Source organism: Geotrypetes seraphini, chromosome 14, assembly GCF_902459505.1.
Source record: "Geotrypetes seraphini chromosome 14, aGeoSer1.1, whole genome shotgun sequence".
Taxonomy (NCBI): domain Eukaryota; kingdom Metazoa; phylum Chordata; class Amphibia; order Gymnophiona; family Dermophiidae; genus Geotrypetes; species Geotrypetes seraphini.
The window spans coordinates 12,674,696-12,697,037 of record NC_047097.1 but is presented as its reverse complement, the minus strand read 5'-3'; the positions used below and the strand labels follow the sequence as shown (position 1 = coordinate 12,697,037).

Sequence of the window (22,342 nt, the reverse complement as noted above, 5' to 3'; positions counted from 1 at the left end):
CAAAAGAAATCCTTAACTGAGATTTTACATTAAAAAGTGAATTATAGCTACTAGCACTATTATTTATTAGTTATTTATTATGTTTGTTAGTTTGTTATTAGTTCAGTATTAGACATATGTTAGTTAGTTTAGAATAGATAGGTATAGATTAGTTTAGGTTAGGGCCCTGCTGAAAGAGTCTACCTTGACGTGGTTGCAGGCTTACAAATCTTTTGGTCAAAGAGTGCGGCGACAGCGAAAAGTATGTGTGTATTCGGCCCATGGAAGAAGGGGGGGGGGGTCGGGGGGGAAGGGGTGCGTGGGGGGCCCAATAGGATTGCTCAGTAAGGAGCCCAGAAATTTCTGATGGCGGCCCTGCCAGTTCCACCTATCCCTGCTCCATCATGCCCCAGTCTGTGACCAATCCTGCCCTAACCCTGCCCCCCTGCTGCCTGCTGGGTTTTCAAAAGCTGTCTGTCTGGTAACCCTACACTCAGGTATCCTCCAAAGCCACACAAAAAGCAAAACCATGCTGCAGCTGGTAGAAGTGTTTTGCACTTCTTTTACAGGATGTCTGAAGTTAATTTACAGTCTGGGCTAAAGTTGAAAAACTCATGTCCAAGAAACATGAGGAGAGTGCAATAATCTAGTGCACATTGGAGTCGTGTAACTTTTGAACACAAGCATTTTCTGGTAGAAGACAGATTCCACCTTTTTGACAGTCTCACACATTAGTCCATCCAGAAGGTGTTGATCTAATCTAATCTAATCTTTGGTTTATATACTGGGTCATCTACCAGTGGAGCTCCACTCGGTTCACATATAATTAAGACTTGAATACATAGCAGATCTTCTGCTGCATGTTTAGAAATATTAATGGAAGGAGGAGCAGCTACATTGTGCTGCACTGTTTAAAAGACAGTAACATTAACTTGCCTAGGGGAGAGAGTGGCACTGTGGTTAAAGCTACAGCCTGAGCACGCTGAGATTGTGGGTACAAACCCAGGCTGTTCCTTGTGACCCTGGGCTAGTTTCTTAACCCACCCCCATTGCCCCCGGTATCATTCATAGCTCCCCAGGGTGAACAGTATAAAAAATTGAATAAATAAATCTGAATAATTAGTTTCAATAAGACTGACGAGGTTACTAAAATTCTAAATCCAAAGTATTGCTGTTCTTTTTTTTTCCTCTGTGATAAGCTATAGCCTATTTTTACTGCCCCTCTGGTTGTCATTCTGCAGGGAGTCCCCGCGCTGACTACTTCTCCTTCTCTGCGGGTCGGCCCACACTGGAAGAGAAGAGGACGTCATAAAGGGCGGGACCGGCGGAGAAGACGGCGTTGCAGGGGACTCCAGTAAATGCATAGCAACAGCTGTGGCAATCAAAAAAAGAGGAGGTCTGTTAAGGTGGTCCAGGATCCCGGAAAATCCTGCAAATCCCTGCTCTTTTTTTAAACCAGGATCTCAGTACAAGTCAATGAGGATCCTGGTTTGTTTGGGTTTTTTTTTTTTTTTTTACCATGTTCCGATAACAGCCCTGTACTCGCAGCTGCGCCTATCAGCACCGCTGTCCTCGCGCGAGCAACCAGCGTGGGACGAGGGGCGGCCTCTCTGAGGAAAAGCAGGAAGTGAGCCCGGGAGCCGCCCCGTGGGGTCGGGCTCGGCTGTCTCCGGTCATGGCCGCTGCCGGCTGGGCCCCGCCGCGCCTCGACGACTTTATCCTGACCGAGCGGCTGGGCAGCGGCACCTACTCCACCGTGTTCAAGGCGTACCGGAAGGTAGCGAGCGCTCGGCCGACCGCCACGGGGGGGGGGGGGGGGGTTCGCCGTGGTCAAAGAAGCATCGCGCGACTTGCCAGAAGTGTCGCGTGCGCCAGCACAAACTCCTCCAGGAAAGCGTGGTGCCGGATTACTGGGAGGCTGCAAAGGGGATAAGGGACCCCATTCATTTGTACCCGCAGTTTCAGGGGGCACCGCACTCGCTCCTTTGTCTGCAGCGAAGACCACCGGGCATGACATCCTATGGTTGCAACTCCAGATGCAGGCTTTGTGTCAAGCTCTGGCCTATGTCACGGGCACAGTTGTCATTTCTTATAGTAGAGTTTGATGGCAAAGTTCTTGATGTTGCTGTTTTGTGTACCAAAGCACTGGCAGGTACCTGGACAACAGTCCAGCTTTTAGCAGTGTGATCCATGGGATTCCCCCCCCCCCCACTCCAGCTATGGATTGTCTAATTATGTGTACTCCATTGAGGATGTGTTGCCTATATGGACTGTCCGCTGCTTTGCTTTGTCTTGATGGGGTTGTCCGGAGGTTTTTTTTGTTTAAGTCGCTTGGGGCTTGTTGCTTCTGTTCATGACAGTTTAGCCAGCTGCCTGGAGAGGTGCCATAGTTTACTAGGTTGGTCCGTTTAATCCAGCTTTTTAAACTAAACCTTAAGTTTGTCTACCGCATCATCTCCATAAAGATAGAGCTCGGCACGGTTTACAGGTAATTCAATAAATGAGGGAAGGACATAATAAGAAATTAGGGGTTACGAAGAGGGTAGCTAGCTTTACATTTTAAATAGATAGCTTTAGCTTTCATGTTTCAGTCAAGATACCTATTGTATGCTCTTACAATTCTGTGAAAGATGCTGGTGTTTCAGAAGCTGTGTGATTTCACTTATACCGTTTGGGTCTTTCTCCCCCCTCCCCCCCCCCCCATTTATTCTCTTGTATTTAGAAAGATAACCGGGAAGTCGTAGCCATTAAATGTATAAATAAGAAGAGTCTGAACAAGGTATCCATAGAAAACTTACTCACTGAGATCAAGATCCTGAAAGCCATCCGCCATCCTCACATTGTAGAGCTGAAGGACTTCCAGGTCAGTAGTTCACAAGTGTGGCTGACAGTAAATTTAGCATCTCTCATTTGGGACATGATTCACTACGATTTTTCTCCCATTCTGAGTCAAGGGGGGAAAAAAACCTTTGAGCTCCTTTTACTAAACTGTGGAAGAGCATCTTACTATGGGCTGGTGAGGTAAATGCTCCAACGCTCATTCAGTTCCTATGAGCATCGGAACATTTACCTTGCTAATCAGCGGTAAGAAGCGCTTCTTCGGTTTAGTAAATTCAGTAAATTTACTTCTTCGGTTTAGTAAATTCTTCGGTTTAGTAAATTCTTCGGTTTAGTAAATTCAGCATTAATGAATCACCCTTAGTGTGTCTACAGTGCAGTTGGAGTAGTTACATTGATACTGCAGAAAAATGGAGTTTTAATAGGCTGTCACTTTACAAATTGGAATACAAATGAAATAAACACATAAATGCAATATAAAATCTTGAAGAAGATGCAATACATAACATCAAAATTAAATGATAAAACACAAAACATTCACTGAAATCTCTGATAGCACCAGTCATCTTAAATGCATAACAATAACTGGTTAGCTGGTTGATGTAGTTTATCTAGATTTTCAGAAAGCTTTTGACAAAGTTTCTGAGACCCCTGAGAAAATTAAAGAGTCGTGGAATAGGAAGCACCCATGAATGTTCAGTTGTGGATTAGGAATTGGTTGTCAGGTAGAAAAGAGAGGGTAGGGATAAATAGCCATTTTTCTCAATGGGGGAAGGTAAATAGTGGAGTGCTGCAGGGATCTGTGCTATTTAAATTATTTATAAATAGGAGTTGGAGGATGAGATGTACAGCATCAGCATCTATGAGGCAGCATTGGGTTTTTCTGTTGTATAGAATTTTCTGGAGCCCTGTTCGGTTGCAAAAGTTAGATAGTTCTAAGTCAAATAGATGCTGGCACTGTCATCTCGATATAGGGACATTGGATCATCTATTGTTCTATTGCCCCTTGATACTTAAATTTTGGAGATCTATACGGGGTCAAATTACTATGGTCCTGGAAGTTCCATTATCATTGACGTATGATGTTGTGTTGTTTGGAACATTATTAATCCCCAAGAGTCCAATCAATGCAAATCAGAATAGATTGCTTCTCATCATGACAGGAGTTGCTATGCAGCTAATCACGAAAAACTGGAAAAATTGGGATAGGCTAAGGGGTAGGGAATGCCGGTCCTCGAGAGCCGTATTCCAGTCGGGTTTTCAGGATTTCCCCAATGAATATGCATGAGATCTATGTGCATACACTGCTTTCAATGCATATTCATTGGGGAAATCCTGAAAACCCGACTGGATTCATCCCGTGTTTCGGAAAACATGCCTTCATCAGGGGTCCCAAGTTGAGAAAGGAATCGATTAAAACCGCAAACAAGCTGTGGCCTGCATGGGAACAAACTCCGGAGATCAGTCTGTGCATGGGCTACTGGGACCCCTGATGAAGGCGTGTTTTCCAAAACACGGACCGTGTCGGGTCCCCTAGTTTGTTAGTTTTTAGGTGTTTTTACCGCATTCCATTTATTGACATAAACTTTGCCTGCATCATTGTACGTCCGCCTGTAGTGCTGACTATATATGTTGTGTGATCACTGCCATCTATTTAGGTCCTTTTTTGCAAAGTCGCAGTAGTAATGCTGCCGCAGTAAATGCACTAAAGTCCATTCAGTTCCAAAGCAGCATTGTTACCATAGCTTTGTAAAAGAGGCCCTTAGTTTAGGCATGCTATGCAGAAGCAGCGGAAAATCTTTGCTACCAGATAAATTTTTCCATTGCATCCTCCTTCCGCTCCTTCACTATACAGATAGCTGGTTAGAGGGAATTTTTGGCAAAAACTACTGTGTCTATATAGTGATGAAAAATGCACAGATGATGGCTGCCAGTCTGCTTAAATATCAGCCTGCATACTTACAAGGGACATCAGAAATGTAAATAATTAGATGTAACATTTAATCCATGTGGCAGACTGATTCATAATGTAAGAGTTACTCCCCAAAAGCTTTTGCTCTGTTCTGCAATCAGACTGAGTAAAAAGCATTTGGTTGGGAAATTTCCTTCTTGAGTAGGGTGCAATGCATCTGATGGCTAATATTTAACAAACTTGCCCCTTAGATATTCCAGGCCTATCCCGTTAAACACGCCAAAAGGTAGGCAAGCTAACTTGATTTTGACTCGTACCACAAGTGGGTCAACACAAAAGAGGGGTAGTTCTACAATGGCGCCTCTATTTAGGCAATGAGTGGTGAGCACCTATTCTGTAATGGCAAGTGGACACCCTGATTCCATTAGAGAATACTAGTGTAACCTAGTATTGGCATTCTTTACATCAGGCCTGCACAACTTTGGCCCTCGCCAGGCCAGGTTTTCGGGATTTCCCCAATGAATATGCATGAGATCAATATGCATACAATGGAAGCAGTGCAGGCAAATAGATCTCATGCAAATTTACTGGGGAAATCCCCCAAACCCGACTGGATTCAGCCCTTGAGGACCGGAGTTGTGCAGGCCTGTTTTACATTTAGATGCCCAGATTTGGTGTAACTGCGAGTGCCCGAGTGGCAAAGGTGCACATAATATACCATCATCCTACAAGCTACATGTGCCCCTCTCATGTGAGGCGCTCCCCTTGTATTTATATCAGGATTGCCCAAGTCCGGTCCTTAAGATCTACTGGCAGGCCAGGTTTTCAGGATATCCACAATGAATATACATGAGAGAGATTTGCCTGCACTGCCTTCTTGGCATGCAAATCTCTCTCTCATGCATATTCATTGTGGATATCCTGAAAACCTGGCCTGCCAGTAGATCTCGAGGACAGGACTTGGGCAGCCCTGATTTATATGATGTGTCACTTATACATACCTTTACAGAACGTGCGTAAGTGTACATTTATCTGCAAAAGTGACAGTATTCTGTACACTTATGGCACTCGGGCAGTGTGCAAATGAGGAAGCCCTTTAATGGAATTGCCCTTTTGTTTATTTTAAAATCTTTATATGTTGCTTAAATTATGAAGCAGGATCAAAGCGGTGAACAAAACAATACAAAAATTTTTATTAAAAGAAACTCCATTAAAATAGAAAAGGAAAAAAAAGAAATATACAAAACATAACTCTACCTTGCTTACAATGCGTCAATAAGCTATATATAAAAACATAACGGGGTCCTTTTACAAAGGCACGCTAGACGTTTTAGCACATGCTAAATTTTAGCGCACGCTAAACACTAACGCGGCCATTATATTCTATGGACGCGCTAGCGTTTAGCGCGAGGTAAAATGGCTAGTACGCCTTAGTAAAAGAAGGGGAAAATAAATTAGTGCAGGATCCAGATTGAAACCCCCGAATTCAAGTCCCATTATTGTAAAGAAAAGGCCAGTTGAAAATAAAAGACTTTAAGATGTATTGATGAAGTACGCAGAACTTACACCTTGAATGGTGAGACTTTAGCAAGGACTTCAGCAGAACGAGATTTAGGTGTAATCATCAGTGTAGACATGAAAACTGCCAATCAAGTGGAAAAGGCTTCATCTAAGGCAAGGCAGATGATGGGTTGTATCCGTAGAAGTTTCGGAAGCCGGAAGCCTGAAGTCATAATGCCATTGTACAGAACCATGGTTAGACCTCATCTGGAATGCTGTGTACAATTCTGGAGGCCGCATTACCATAAAAATGTGCTAAGAGTCGAGTCGGTTCAACGGATGGCCACCAGGATGGTCTCGGGGCTCAAGGGTCTCTCGTACGAAGCGAGATTGAACAAATTGCAGCTCTGCACTCTCGAAGAACGCAGGGAGAGGGGAGACATGATTGAGACATTTAAATACATCACCGGACGTGTCGTGGTGGAAGATGATATGTTCTTTCCCAAAGGACCCTCGGCCACAAGAGGACATCCACTCAAACTCAGGGGCGGGAAATTTCATGGCGACACCAGGAAGTATTTCTTCACAGAAAGAGTGGTTGATCATTGGAACAAGCTTTCAGTACAGGTGATCGAGGCCAACAGCGTGCCAGATTTTAAGAATAAATGGGATGCCTATGTGGGATCCCTACGAGGGTCGAGTTAAGGAACTGGATCATTAGGTGTGTGATCTCTAGAAGAGTAGACTTAGGGAGCTGAGTCAGTAGAGTGGGCAGACTTGATGGGCTATGACCCTTTTCTGCCATCATCTTCTATGTTTCTATGTTAAGTTCCTTTTTTTTGAAGGTCTTGAAGACCCATGTTAGTCCTTTAAAAGTTAATTCTGTTTCATCCACTTCAGAGTCAGTATAATAGCTGGTTTTTAAAAAAAAATTATTTCTTTAGTCAAATTTTTCAATTTATCAAACAAGTATTTCTATTCTTGAATACAGATTAACACCATAAATCAGGGGTAGGGAACTCCGGTCCTCGAGAGCCGTATTACAGTCGGGTTTTCAGGATTTTCCCAATGAATAGGCATGAGAACTATTTGCATGCACGGCTTTCAATGCATATTCATTGGGGAAATCCTGAAAACCCGACTGGAATACGGCTCTCGAGGACAGGAGTTCCCTACCCCTGCCATAAATCAAAGCAAATTAATATACCTGACATCACTCAATATAGTAATGTGAGGAAAGTAAATAGTATATATTAGTCCACTACATACAAAAAAAAATTATGAATCCAAGTCTTAGTATATTATAGAGGAAAATATACTTGTTAAATACAGGAACAGACCAGGAGACATAGATGAGACCCCCCCAATAGCCTGGATTTAAACTACTGGTAGAGCTAATGGACCAATCACCACTCCCACCTCCCCTTCCTTGGCTGATATCAATTCCAACAATTGCTTCGGTTCGAAAAACAAAAAATGTTTCCCTTGTAGCGAGACACAGCATTTTACTGGAAATTTCAAAATGAAAGATGAATATAATAGCTGTTTTATCTGAATCCACGAACCAGGTTTGCGGATTCAGATAAAACGCCTATCGTACTGACTCCAGAGTGGATTTACAGAATGAAGAAAGGTAAGAACCTAATCTTCCAGCCAATTTACAAAGGCTTTCTCGGGTCCATCCTTGTATGGTTCAACCCTCTAACTTTGGGAGTTAACAGGTTAAAAACATTGCCTTTCTCACTAAATGTGCATTAAAAACTGCCACACTGGGTCAGACTAAAGGTCCTTCAAGCCCAGTATCCTGTTTCTAACAGTGGCTAATCCAGCTCATAAGTATCTAGGATCCCAAAGAGTAATAGATTCCATGCTGCCTATGCTCAGTGATTAACTGTGGCTTTCCCCAAGTCTTCCTGACTACGGTAATAACTGTTTACAGCCTTTTTTTTTTTCTTTTCTAAAAACTTGTCCATAGTTATTAAACACTGACCTCCCATGCTGCTCTAATCTACACTATCCAGTATATTCCGCAGTCAAAAAGTAAGACACTGATGAATATTCACATTTATATACAAAACTCAGTATCCAACGATTTTTTAGTTCCTTCTTTTACTCTTTTAGGCTTCAGATATGCCATTGGTTAACCAAACATTTTCTCTGGTTACCAATATGATTTTGGCCATGGCTTCCTCACTAGCCACATTATATACTTTTTTTTTCATGTTTTCTACTTATTTAAAAACTTTAAAGTGCTTCGTGCTAAATCAATAACTTAATCCTCTCCTCCCTTGTAACCAAAAACAAACAAACCCCAAAACTGTTGTAACTTCACTGGAAATGTCCAGTTAGCTCTTTTGTAATCCGCCTTGAACTGCAAGGTATAGGCGGAATAGAAGTTCCTAATGTAATGTAATGTAATCTTAATTTAGTCTTCTTGTTCACATTGGGAAGGGACCTGTCATTTCGACATGTTTCTTAATACTATATAGATTGGGATGGTGCAGATAAGTTATAAAAGGGGGGACTTTTCTTGAAGCAGCGTACGGGCGAAACATGTCGAAAAGACAGGTCCCTTCCCGATGTGAACAAGAAGACTAAATTAAGATAAGTTTTAAATTTATATAAGGATTAAGTTATTGATTTAGCACGAAGCACTTTAAAGTTTTGAAATAAGTAAAAAACATGAAAAAAAGTATATAATGGGGCTAGTGAGGAAGCCATGGCCAAAATCATATTGGTAACCAGAGAAAATGTTTGGTTAACCAATGGCATATCTGAAGCCCTAGAAGAGTAAAAGAAGGAACTTAAGAAATCGTCTGATCTACACTACAGTATGAGGAGAGATCTATTTTCCTTTCACTGAGCTAGAAGAGAAGTATGATGTATCTCAATGTAATCATTGGCAGTGTGGTTGCCTTACTTCCTGGATTTTTCTCTTCCTCTGGCAGTGGGATAACGAGCACATTTACCTAATCATGGAATTCTGCGCTGGAGGTGATCTCTCTCGTTTTATTCGGACTCGGAGGTTGCTCCCAGAGAAGGTGACTCAAATCTTCCTGCAGCAGCTGGGTAAGACTTATCTGTCCCTTCCCTGCTCTGATAAACATCCCAATTCAGCCCTAGTCTATGAGAGAAGGTATGGGCCTGATAATGCCCCATCTGCCTCTTTTACTTAATTTCGGGGAGTTTCTAGTTTTTGCTTGGAATGAGGGGCTCGTAGTTCTTGTTTTCACAGGTTGGGTTCTGCTTTTTTGATTAGACAACTATAAATTGTGTGAAGTAGCTCACAGGGAAGAGTCATTTCTCCAAGCTTTTAGTAATGTGGCTAATCTTTGGGCACATTGGCCCGGATTCTGTATAGGCCGCCCAAAGTTAACCTGATTCTGTAACCAATGTCTGCTAGGGAGACCCTTAGGGCTGCCTAGGTTCGCTTAAGGCGAGCTTAGACGGGCTTGCAGGCCTCTCTAGGCTCCCTAGAGGCTCCTTCAATATAGGCGACCTGCCTGAGGAGCATTTTTTTTAAGAAAAAGTGCCTCCCGATTGGCTGATTAGACAGCTGTAGGACGCCTACAGCTGCCTACAATCGGGAGCACTTTGCAGAATCAGGGCCTTTATGTACCACTCATAAAGGAATTATTTTTATAATGCATGTTCACATCTAAAGCATGGTAGAAAATGCTTCTTAAAAAAATGAATGGCTGGCTGCGCATGAGTGTGTGTGCTAATAAGATGGCACATAAGCATTTTCGGAGATATAGTTTGGGTTGGAGTAGAGACAGAGTAGCAATGCACATGCATATTTTATGAAATATAGGAGTACATGCACATAGTTGTGCCTTATATGGAGAAGGTATAAATTTATATACAAGGATTTGTTTTCTACTGGGGCTGATAGTTGCCCACAATTTATAAAATAAAGGCCTTTAGTCCTGAGCTGTAGGTTATACATCTGAACCTGCAATTTACTTGCAGAATGCTGTCAATCATCTTTGAACTCCACCTCCTTCCCGGGCAGCTGCTTCTGACCCCCTCAGTTTTTTCCTGCAAGCAAGATGCTCAGAAGTGCTCCTGCTCTGCAGTTTTATTATTTGGGGGTATTTTTTCTTAGTGTTCAGTTGGAGGCTCAGTGCCCAGATTTCCCAATTGATGAGACCTCTGCCTGTAAGACGGTGCAGACTCATATTGCAGAAGTCTGCTGCTAGCAGGATCAGCCCTTGGGAACACTTATCTAGCCAGCTTGCATTGGTATTTTTTGGAGCTCAGGGGCCATACCCTGCATAGCTGCGTGCAACCCTGATTTATCAGGAGCTTGAATGCAGGCTGTTTGTCTCTTTCCCAGCTTGGCCGCGATTAATAATGGGCCGACTGCATCATCCTCTCTTCCTTTGCGGTATAAAGTTTTCCGGGGGTTGAGGCTCAGTTTGACATCAAGTCTGACTGGCAGCCCGAAGACCAAGTTCATCCCACAAACCTGTGAGGCAGAGTTCTTCTATATTTGTCCCAGCTGCACTCCTAAGCTGAAGCAGGCAGGCCCATGGCACAGTGAGTAAGTCTATTATAGTCTATGGGGAAAATCAGGGGAGGTGAATTATATAGTAGATGCTCTATATCAGGGGTCTCAAAGTCCCTCCTTGAGGGCCGTAATCCAGTCGGGGTTTCAGGATTTCCCCAATGAATATGCATGAGATCTATGTGCATGCACTGCTTTCAATGCATATTCATTGGGGAAATCCTGAAAACCCGACTGGATTGTGGCCCTCAAGGAGGGACTTTGAGATCCCTGCTCTATATCAATGGTTCCAAACCCTGTCCTGGAGGACCACCAACCAGTCAGGTTTTCAGGAATATGCATGGAGCAGATTTGCATGCCTGGCACCTCCATTATATGCAGATCTCTTTCATGCATATTCTTTAGGGCTATCCTGAAAACCCAGCTGGCTGGTGGTCCTCCAGGACAGGGTTGGGAATCATTGCTCTATATGATACCATCAGAGTCATGAGCAAAGTGTCAGCCTATGCTAGCTCCACCTAGAGAATACTCTGGATCAGACAGTGAGCAGGAGATTCAGCCTCTAACACCACACTGAGCAGGCTTCCCTTTCAGGGGCAGATGCTATTTGGCAAAGGTCTGCTTGATCTGATGAGACAGAATCAGAGTGGGTTCAGCCGAGGGAGATCTTTCCTCACTAATTTGCTTGACTTCTTTGAAGGTGTGGATACACATGTGGATGAAGGTGAGCCAGTTGATATATCTAGATTTTCAGAAAGCTTTTGACAAAGTTCCTCATGAGAGGCTTCTAAGAAAATTAAAGAGTCATGGGATAGGTGGCAAAGTTCAGTTGTGGATTAGGAACTGGTTATCGGCTAGAAAATAGAGGGTAGGGTTAAATGGTCATTTTTCTTAATGGAGGAGCGTAAACAGTGGAGTGCCACAGGGGTCTGTACTGGGACCGGTGCTATTTAACTTATTTATAAATGATCTGGAAATTGGAACAATGAGTGAGGTGATTAAATTTGCAGATGACACTAAATTGTTCAAAGTTGTTAAAACACACGGGGATTGTGAAACATTTCAGACAGACCTTAGGAAATTGGAAGACTGGGCATCCAAGTGGCAGATGAAATTTAATGTGGACAAATGCAAAGTGATGCATATTGGGGAAAATAACCCAAATCACAGTTACTGGATGCTAGGGTTCACCTTGGGGGTTAGCACCCAAGAAAGGGATCTGGGTGTCATTATAGACAGTACGAAGAAATCTTCCGCCCAATGTGTGGCGGCGGCCAAAAAAGCAAACAAGTTGCTAGGAATTATTAAAATAGGGTGTCAGGTCAAAAGCGCGCCGGGACAAAGGCGCGCCCAGACAATTGAGCGCAGCGCGCGCCGCTCTAAATTACTGTTTTTAGCGCTCCGACGGGGGAGCGTGGGGGGAACCCCCCACTTTACTTAATAGACATCGCGCCGCGTTGTGGGGGCATTGTGGGGGGTTGTAACCCCCCACATTTTACTGAAAACTTCACTTTTTCCCTGTTTTTAGGGAAAAAGTTCAGTTTACAGTAAAATGTGGAGGGTTACAACCCCCCAAACCCCCCATAACGCCGGCGCGATGTCTATTAAGTAAACTGGGGGGGTTCCCCAACAAAACCCCCCATCGGAGCCCCTAAAAACTGTAATTTAGAGCGGTGCGGCAGCGCGCACTGCACTCAATTGTCGGCGCGCGCTTTTGTCTTTCGCGCCGTTGTCTATGAACCTTAAAATAGGGATGGTTAACAAAACTAAAGTTATTATAATGCCTCTGTATCGCTTCAATGGTGACCTCACCTGGAGTATTGTGTTCAATTCTGGTCTACTTATCTCAAGAAAAATATAGCGACACTAGAAAAGGTTCAAAGAAGAGTGACCAAGATGATAAAGGAGATGGAACTCCTCGTATGAGGAAAGACTAAAAAATTAGGCCTCTTCAGCTTGGAAAAGAGAAGGCTGAGGGGAGATATAATTGAAGTCTATAAAATCCTGAGTGGAATAGAACGAGTACAAGTGGATCGATTTTTCACTCCATCAAAAATTAAAAAGAATAGGCGACACTCGATTTTTCACTCCATCAAAAATTACAAAGCCTAGGGGGACACTCGATGAAACTGCAGGGAAATACTTTTAATAGGAGGAAATATTTTTTCACTCAGAATAGTTAAGCTGCGGAACGCGTTGCCAGAGGTTGTGGTAAAAGTGGATAGTGTAGCTGGTTTTAAGAAAGGTTTGGACAAATTCCTGGAGGAAAAGTCCATAGTCTGTTATTAAGACATGGAGGAAGTCTCTGCTTGCCCTGGATCAGTAGCATGGAATGTTGCTATTCTTTGGGTTTTGGCCAAGTACTAGTGACCTGGATTGGCTACTGGGCTTGATGGACCATTGGTCTGACCCAGTAAGGCTATTCTTATCTGTTTTGAACAGTTACTTGAATGTTATAATGTTCATTGATATGTTTGTTACAGAGCAGACCAGAATTGTAATGTTGAGGATTTTCCCCTGAATCTCTCCTTTCACTTATGTCTGTCATTACAGTGCTCCTTGATTGCTTTTGTACAAACTGAGGGGATCAGGAGCAGCTGCCTAGGAAGGAGGTGGAGTTTAAAGACGACTGACAGCATTCTATTAGCAACTTGTGGGTTCAGATGCGTACTAGACACATCTACAAGAAAGAAGATTATCGAGGTAAGAACCTAGGGCTCCTTTTACGAAGGTGCGCCAGCGTTTTTAGCGCACGCAGGATATTACCGCCCGCTACGCGGCTAGAACCAATGCCAGCTCAATGCTGGCGTTAAAGTCTAGCGCCCGCAGCAGTTCAGCTCACTCTATTCCACACGTTAATGCCCTAACGCACCTTAGTAAAAGGAGCCCCTAACCCAGTGGTCTCAAACTCAAACCCTTTGCAGGGCCACATTTTGGATTTGTAGGTACTTGGAGGGCCTCAGAAAAAAATAGTTAATGCCTTATTAGAGAAATGACAATTTTGCATGAGGTAAAACTCTTTATATATATAAATCTTTCCTTTTGGCTAAGTCTTAATAATAATATTGTCATTTATAGCTAAAGAGACCTATGGTCAAGAAACTGTTTTATTTTACTTTTGTGATTATGATAAACATACCGAGGGCCTCAAAATAGTACCTGGAGGGCCGCAAGTTTGAGACCACTGCCCTAACCTTTCTTTATAAAATAAATATTAAAAAAAAAAACCCCAAACCTAGGCAAAAGAACTGTTGAAGACATTTTTATTTAAGAAATGTGTGTTGTAAATCATTTGTAGCTTTATGAATTATATGATGAGATTCCAAGATGATGTCTAGTTAAATTTTAATGTAAGCCGCATTGAATTGCAATTGGTAAATGTGGGGGGTTATAAGTCTTTTTTTTTTTTTTAACTGTACGTAATATAAAAAACAGAAACTATAGATTCTTATCTGCTAAGAATGAAGGACCCTCAAACTAGGAGCTAGTGCCAAAAAAAATACTGGCTATGTACGATTCAGCTCCAAACTCAGTCATAGGTCTCAGCATTTAGTTTTAAATTTAAGCCAGTGCAGAAATACTGTAATGCTTTCAACACTAACCTCCCCTTTTACTAAGCCACAATAAACATTTCTACCATGGCCCAGAGTGCTAAATGCTCCAATGCTCAAAGAAGTTCTATGAGTGTCGGAGCATTTAGCGTCCCGGGCCGCTGTAGAAACCTCTACCACAGCTTAGTAGAAGAGGATTTAAATTTCCACTCAAACACTCTGTGACCATGAAAAAATGTTGTGCTCTTCACAAGTTGATTGAATTTAAAAGAGGTTAAGGAAAGAAAGTGGTAATAGGACAAAAGAACCGAGAGTAATTGTTCTAGATCTTTACCCCATAACGCTGCCTGATGTGAGAGAAGGTGTTCATGGTGTTTTTTTTAGTTTACATCCTTTAACTGGGGGGGGGGGGGGAAACGAAGTTCGAATGTGAGCTTCTCTTAATGGTATGTAGTAATACTAGTATTAACAGGAGTAGACTGCTCTGTGGGCTTGTCATATAGGGAGTGGGAATGGGGTTTTTATATACCGCTTGGACAAGGTGTATTAAGCAGTCTACAGTCAGTTACTCAAGCATTTTCCGTATCTGTCCCTGCAAGGCTCACAGTCTTATTTAATATACCTGGGGCAGTGCAAGAAAAAGTGATTTGCCCAGGGTCACAAGGAACAGCACAAGATTTAAACCCACAACCTCAGGGTGCTGAGCCTGTAGCTCTAACTACTATGCACACTTACATGTTATAAAATTACACCCATAACTGTGAGAAGTGTTTTACCCTGGTTCACTGACTGGGAATTGTCCATCCTTTCCCCCCAGTAAAAATATAGTCTCGCCCAGCATAGATCTAAATCAGTGGTCTCAAACTCAAACCCTTTGCAGAGCCACATTTTGAATTTGTAGGTACATGGAGGCCGCAGAAAAAATAGTTAATGTCTTATTAAAGAAATAACAATTTTGCATGAGGTAAAACTCTTTATAGTTTATAAATCTTTCCTTTTGGCTAAGTCTTAATAATAATATTGTCATTTATAGCTAAAGAGACATACGATCAAGAAACTGTTTTATTTTACTTTTGTGATTACGATAAACATACCGAGGGCCTCAAAATAGTACTGGGGGGGGGCCGCATGTGGCTCCCAGGCCGCAAGTTTGAGACCACTGATCTAAATGAAGCAGTGATGTCATGTGCTCTTACCATGATGAATAAATTGTGGAGAAGTTTTCATGGGTTGCCTTTTCACACTGTTTCTACTCTTCCCTCTAGCTTGTGCCCTCCAGTTCCTTCATGAACGCAACATCTCCCACCTGGACCTGAAGCCACAGAACATTCTGCTCAGTTCCTTTGATAAATCACACCTGAAACTGGCTGGTCAGTGCTAAAGGTGGGGGGGGGGGAGAGAGGAAGGAAGAAGGAGACAAAGGGAAATAGGGTAAAGGAGAAAGAAAGGGGAGGGGAGAGGGATTATTAGAGATGTTAGAGAAGAAAGCGAGAGTAGGATAGCAGACTGAAACAATCCACTAGTGTCGCTGGTCTGGTTTCACACTCTCGTCTTGCTTTCATGGTCTGGGCTCATCTTTTCTCAGCTGAACGCATCAAGCACAGATTCCTATTTTGGTGGGCAATTTCAAAGCCATTTCTGCAGGAAAAGGTTATATCGGTGGAAAAAGGCATGTTGAAAATGGCTATCTTGTGTGCAGGTACAAAGACATGCATTATTCCACAATGTGCATGCTTTTTTTAATACATTTTGAGTGAACGCATTCCAGGGAGCTGCTTTAGGGTGGAAATTGCAACAAAAATGCATGCTGTTGTATTTCTAAACCATTCAAATATTAGAGAGCTCAAAAAATGCCACTATAAGCCTGCAGTGTTCTCCCCAGAAATTTTTTCCAGCCGGGTGGCATGAAAAAGTAGCCGGGCGGGACAGGGAAATTTGGTGGTGGGGAAAATTAAGGACTCCTTTTACTAAGTGCAATAGCGTTTTTAGCCCGTGCAGAATTGCCACGCTACACGGCTAGAACTAACGCCAGCTCAATGTTGGTGTTAGTGTCTAGCATGTGCGGCAATTCTGCCCGAGCTAAGCGCGCGGTAAAACCGCTATCGCAGCTTAGTAAAAGGAGCCCTAAATGTGTACTATTTGTATTAGTTAATTATTATTAGTTATTTTCCAATGCTCAATATGACTGCCTTTCTTAAGGTTTGACACTTGTTCCATAATATATATGTTAAATTTAAGAAGTATCCAATTCTAGAAGTGAATAATTAGATATTTGCCCTCTTTCAAATGGTATAGAGCAGCGTCTCTCAAACTTTTTAAACTCCGGCATACTAAACGTAGCAAATGTTTTTTGTGGCACACTAAATGCAGCAAATGTTTTTCATGGCTGGAAAAAATTTCTGGGGAGAACACTGATGCCCTTAGTTTTCAAGGTCCAATCACATCAAAGAATGATGCTTATCTGGGCAGTTGTATAATAAGAAGAATGGATAAGATAACATGAGAAGTGAAATTGTCATGAATCAGAGGGATACATACCCTGTAAGTCCTAAAAGCAGGCTTGTGGATTAGATATAAACTATGAAGACAGTGGTGTACCTAGCATATGTGACACCCGAGGCCCATCATTTTTTGACACCCCCCCATCTGTATGAAAAACATGATTTTTAGTAACAATCCACACATCACACAAGAGTGTACCTAGGAAAAGGCAGCATCTTGCATATTGCAGTGAGCAGTATATCAATACACCCATTGTAAAACTAAACAAGCCAGACTAGTACAGATCAATCCTGCACAGTCAATCCTAACTGAAAACCATGTCTTTCGAACACACCTTCGCCTAGTATGGAATATGTAATCACAAACTAACCCCTCTCCCTTTTATAAATCTGTAATGTGGTTTTTAGCCATGGTGGTAACAGTTCAAACTCTCATAGAATTCTGAGAAATTACCATCATGGCCAGTGCTAAAAAAAAAGCTCTACAGTTTTGTAAAAGGGGGGATAAAATAGAAAAATGTAGACAAAGGTTAAATTGAACTACCAAGATGCTGGACTCTGCATACAATGCAACACCACAGAAACAGCGATGCATCTTCCCTAAAGCAAAAAAATTAATAAATATAATTTTTTTCTACATTGTCTTCTCTGGTTTCTGCTTTCCTCATAGTCTTGACACTCTCTTCCTTTCATCCACTGTCCGCCTCATCCACAACACCGCAACCAGACATAGGAAAACTCACACCCCATTCTCATACCCCCCAATTAAGGAGGTCAAACGGAAAAAACTATATGATGGCCTCCTGGCCACTCAAGCAGCCAAACTAGACAACCAAATCGCCAATCTACTGACGGCATCCCTCGACTACAAGACTTTTAGAAAAGAAATAAAGATCATACTCTTCAAGAAAACTCTGAAAAAATAAATAATACCGCAAGTCTCAAACTCCACCTCTCACTAAAGCCAACTACCCCAAACAAATAACCTTACACATTTCTTACTCTTTTTGAAAATGACCAATTTTTTTTTTTTTTTTTTTAAAGTTCTTGTTGTAATACATCTTGGATAATTCTTTTGTAATCCGCCTTGAACTGCAAGGTAATGGTGGAATAGAAATCCCTAATGTAATGTAATGTAATGTAATCCTCTTCATAACCTCTAATTTCTTATTATGTCCTTCCCTCATTTATTGAATTATCTATAAACCGTGTCAAGCTCTATCTTTATGGAGATGATGTGCTATACAAACTTAAGGTTTAGTTGAGTTCAGTTTACAAGTACACAGTGGAGAGAAATGGTCAAGGCTGGAAGCTAATGGAAATCAGAGTGAAGAGGTGACCATGAGAGATCAGCAGCACCCACAGAATGACATAAATAAAAATATTTTTTGGTATAGATATTTTTTCTCCTTCAATATGCATATCTGATATGAATAATATATCACATTTAAATATGTTATTTTTAGAAGCTCTCTGACGTAGCTCTCATACGGGACATGTTTCGCCCTTTGAGGAATAGTTGTATAGTCGTAAATTATTTGCTGGTCAACTGGGATGTGATTTATATTCTTAGGCCAGTAGTAAATTATTTACCCAGGTTTAAGAGATTTATTAATATGAATAAGACATCAGGGTGGAACAAGAGAAGAGAACAAATGAAGGGCAGGAGATGGAGGAGAATGTGCAATCTGGAATGAAAACAGGCTGGGAGGGAGTTGGAAGCAACAGAAATTATAGAGGAAGAATAGAAAGGAAAAAGGGCTGGAGAAATAGATGAATGATTCAAATATAGCTTTGCTGGGGCTTTGGGGAGGGTACATTGAAGAGGTGTAGAGGATAAAAAAAAAGAAAAGTATCTTATCCTGTACAGAAACCATAGAATTAGACTACAATCTAGTGATCACTGTCCATACTTCAGGGTTATACACATTGGGAGCATTCTGTAAGAATACACACATATTTAGGCACCTAGAGGGTGCCCATGTGGTACCTAGTCTGTGAAAGAAAGTAGACACCTAGTTTTCTTTATAGAAAATCAGCATATAACAGGTGAAATACGTGCTGAGGTCGTCTACCACCAATCCTGCAGCTCGACTTCTTTCCCATGAATTGCAGGCAAACACCCCCCAAATTGCAGGCACTCAACCCTACCTCTCTCCTCCTGTTCCATGTGATTCATCATTTGGGGGAGTGGGGCAGTGCCCTCCCACACACCCTCAAAATGTGATGTCCCCTCATACACCCAAAATTCAACCCTCCCCCCCTCTTCTCTCTGTGCCCTGTCCCCTCTCGGAATGGCACACTCCCCCCCAGCTTTCCTTCTCCAGTGCCCATTCCCTCTCGTAATGGGATAATGCATCGCAGCCAGTTCCATCGCGGTGACAGTGAAATGTCCCACGATGAACTGGGCCGCAGTGAATTGCCCCATTCCGCCACTGAGCCTACAGGCTGTAATTGACTAGCTCAAGGGAAGTTAGACAGGGCCTGAAGATCTGTGCTGTAAATTCTGCATCGGCTCCCTGCTTTTTCCCTCACAGCTGGTCTCTCCTTTACTCCTCAGATTTTGGTTTTGCTCAGTACATGTCCCCGTGGGATGAGAAGAGTGTCTTACGGGGATCACCATTATACATGGCTCCAGAGATGATTTGCAGCCAGCAGTACAATGCCCAGGTGGATTTATGGTCTGTGGGTGTCATTCTCTATGGTAAGCTCTGAGATGAATATGCTGTATATAGGTACTATATGTGCTGAATAAGGAAAATTGAAAACCAAAACATATTTCTCTGCTTTGTGGGTTCTCATACATAAAAGAGCCTTCTAGGCAATCAGAAATGATTATTCTCTTTTTATATGTAGGTAGGTTGGACCCTCAAGTTAACATCCTACATTTTAAATAGTCTTACTGTGGGGCTGTTCTCCCATCTCGCCCTGGCCTTTGAGAGCTAGTGATTTGCTTTGGCTTTGAAAGCTGGGTGCAGCGCCCTCTGAGCTGAGGCAGTAGAGTTTCTGAGTGAGCAGTAGCCACTTCTGTGGCTCCAGTGCCTGCTATACCCCTTTGCAGTATGTGATATTACTTCCATCCTGATTGAAGAAAGGCGCAACACCTACAGTGGCACGGAGCATAATTTGCATTGCCACCACAGTGCTGCAGGCCACATCTGGTCTGATCAGTACCTTTGATATACTGAGTATACAGCGGGAGGAAAGGGACTTTTTGTTTGAGGAAGTTTTTTTCAAAAGCTTTCTTAAAATAAATAAACCAACCTCATTTTGGCTTGATGTTCATTTCTAAATCTAGAAGCACTCTTTGGGAGGCCACCCTTCGCTTCCAAAACATTTCTTGAGCTGGAGGAAAAAATCCGCAGCAGCCAAGCCATTGAGGTAATGCAAGAATGGAGTTGGTAACTGGGCCTTTGGGGTACCACAGGGGCGGAGATTGCATCTGGGCCATTGGGGCACCATAGGGATGGAGGTGGCAATTGGGCCGTTGGGCCGCCACAGGGGCAGAGGTGTTGGGTCGCCACAGGGGCAGAGGTGGCGGTCAGGCTGTTGGGGCGCCACAGGAGTAGAGGGCAACATCCAGGCCATTGGCGCGCTGAAGAGGCAGAGGCAGTTGTTTTCTAGCCCTTCTCTGTTTATCTTTGTAACACTAGATGTAATACAGGGGTCTCAAAGTCCCTCCTCGAGGGCCGCAATCCAGTCGGGTTTTCAGGATTCCCCCAATGAATATACATGAGATCTATGTGCATGCACTGCTTCAATGCAGTGTTGGGGAAATCCTGAAAACCCGACTGGATTGCGGCCCTCAAGGAGGGACTTTGAGATCCCTGATGTATCAGGATTGCTCAGGGATTACTGAGTATTGGGGGTAGGCTGGAAGGTGAAGCACTCCTGCTGAGACCACAGCCTTTTCTTTCACCATTCACTTTCCATAGCAGCATCCCTAGCACCATATCGGTCCTGCTCTGAATGGTGGCATGTTTCCCTTTAGAAAACCAGCAGTTTGGTCCTGGATGTGAGCTGGAAGTGTGAGGAATGGATGGGAAATAAAGGAGTTGAGGCAAGAATAAATGTTAATTCTTGAGGGCAAAAACTAACTCGAGTCCCTCTGTGTCGCCATTAGAGGGTCAGATCAGTCTGCCACGATAGCCTAAACAGAGTTCTAATCGGGGATATTTGACTGAGCTAGATGCCAGTTGCCATTAAGATATGTTTAACACAATATTCATTGCTTGGTGAGCATGTTATTTTTAAATGCTGTCTGCATCATTATATTCAGTGCCCTATCTGGTTAGGTGTGGCACTGAATATACATGGAGAATACTTGCCACCAGCTGGCTGATTGCCAGACATACAACATTGATATTCAGCAACTATACTTATTTCTTCCCTAAGTTAAACCTCTTAGCTATATGGATAATGATCCGAATATTACCGCTATCCATATAGCTGGATGAAATGTCTTCAGTCTGTCCTGGCACTATCTGGATTGTGCTAGAACATTTAGAAGGAAATTTCAGCAGCTAAAAATCCATTGCTACAAGACTTATACATTTACCAGGTGCCTGTTTGTTCCTTTGAGTGTCAACCCCATTGATTTCATTGTGCCCACCAGGGGGCAGTGCTAGATCAAAAATGTTTCCTGTGGTAATGTTTGCTTTTAGATTTTGGCCATACCATAACGATCCCCCTGTACATAGGAATAATCTTGTTACAGGAGAGTACCCGCAAGATTCAAGCAAGGGATGAAAAGCTTCTGTACAGAAAGCCCCTCATTCTGACACCTGTCAGTCATTTGCTATTCACACACTCTAGCACATCTAATTTCACTTGCACACATTCTGTTGGTCTCTCTCTTTTTTTGCACCCTTATACATACTTGGTCTCATTCACTCACACTTAATTCATCTGTACACTTACATTCATAAGTTTAAACATTTATGTGCGTTTGCTACACTTCCATTTTCTCTTGGTCACTTGTTTGTCAGCTCCCTGGGAGACCAAAGCTGTCCAGAGACTGCCAGGATCTTCTGCAGCGCCTCCTGGAGAGAGACCCCCTCCAGCGCATCACATTTGAAGAATTCTTCACTCATCCATTTGTAGACCTGGAACATATGCCATCTCCAGAGAACCTAGAGCGGGCGGTGAGTGGCAGAGAGAGCAATGATACTGAGAGAATGTGGGCAATGCACAGCTCTGTGGGAGCTCTTGCTCTGAGGAAACTTAACACTGTTGGGGCCCTGAAGTCAGGACATGGAGAGAAGGCTAGCGTGAGAAAGTTTAAATCTTGGCATACTAATCCTGGCATCCTAATATTACTACTGTTAATTATTTCTGTAGCGCTGCCAGACATACGCAGTGCTGTACAGAGTCACAAAAAAGCCATCCCTGCTCGAAAGAGCTTAAAATCTAAACAGACAAACAGGATTTCATGGATACAGTTAATGTTTAATTTCGCACCCTTGGCAGGGATACAACATTGGTCGAGTGTGTAGCAAACTGTGTGCCATGGCAGATTCCAGGTGTGCTGTGGGACGCCTGAGGAGGAGAG

The 22,342-nt window shown here is 42.8% G+C and overlaps 1 protein-coding gene across 3 annotated transcripts in view; it reads left to right on the top strand.

The window, feature by feature from the left end:
• The first annotated feature begins 1,531 nt into the window (after positions 1-1,531).
• Positions 1,532-22,342, top strand: part of ULK3 (unc-51 like kinase 3) — a 50,001-nt gene continuing 29,190 nt past the window's right edge. Inside the window, exons 1-7 of one of the 3 annotated variants that reach the window (XM_033920451.1) lie at positions 1,532-1,756; positions 2,702-2,842; positions 9,178-9,298; positions 15,556-15,660; positions 19,352-19,495; positions 20,090-20,172; positions 21,780-21,935. In XM_033920451.1, the coding sequence (XP_033776342.1) occupies positions 1,655-1,756; positions 2,702-2,842; positions 9,178-9,298; positions 15,556-15,660; positions 19,352-19,495; positions 20,090-20,172; positions 21,780-21,935 (852 nt within the window). In that variant the 5' untranslated portion in view covers positions 1,532-1,654. Of the gene's footprint in view, positions 1,757-1,875; positions 2,132-2,219; positions 2,468-2,701; positions 2,843-9,177; positions 9,299-15,555; positions 15,661-19,351; positions 19,496-20,089; positions 20,173-21,779; positions 21,936-22,342 lie in introns of those variants that run through there. The other 2 variants (XM_033920452.1, XM_033920453.1) reach the window with 2 other exon arrangements.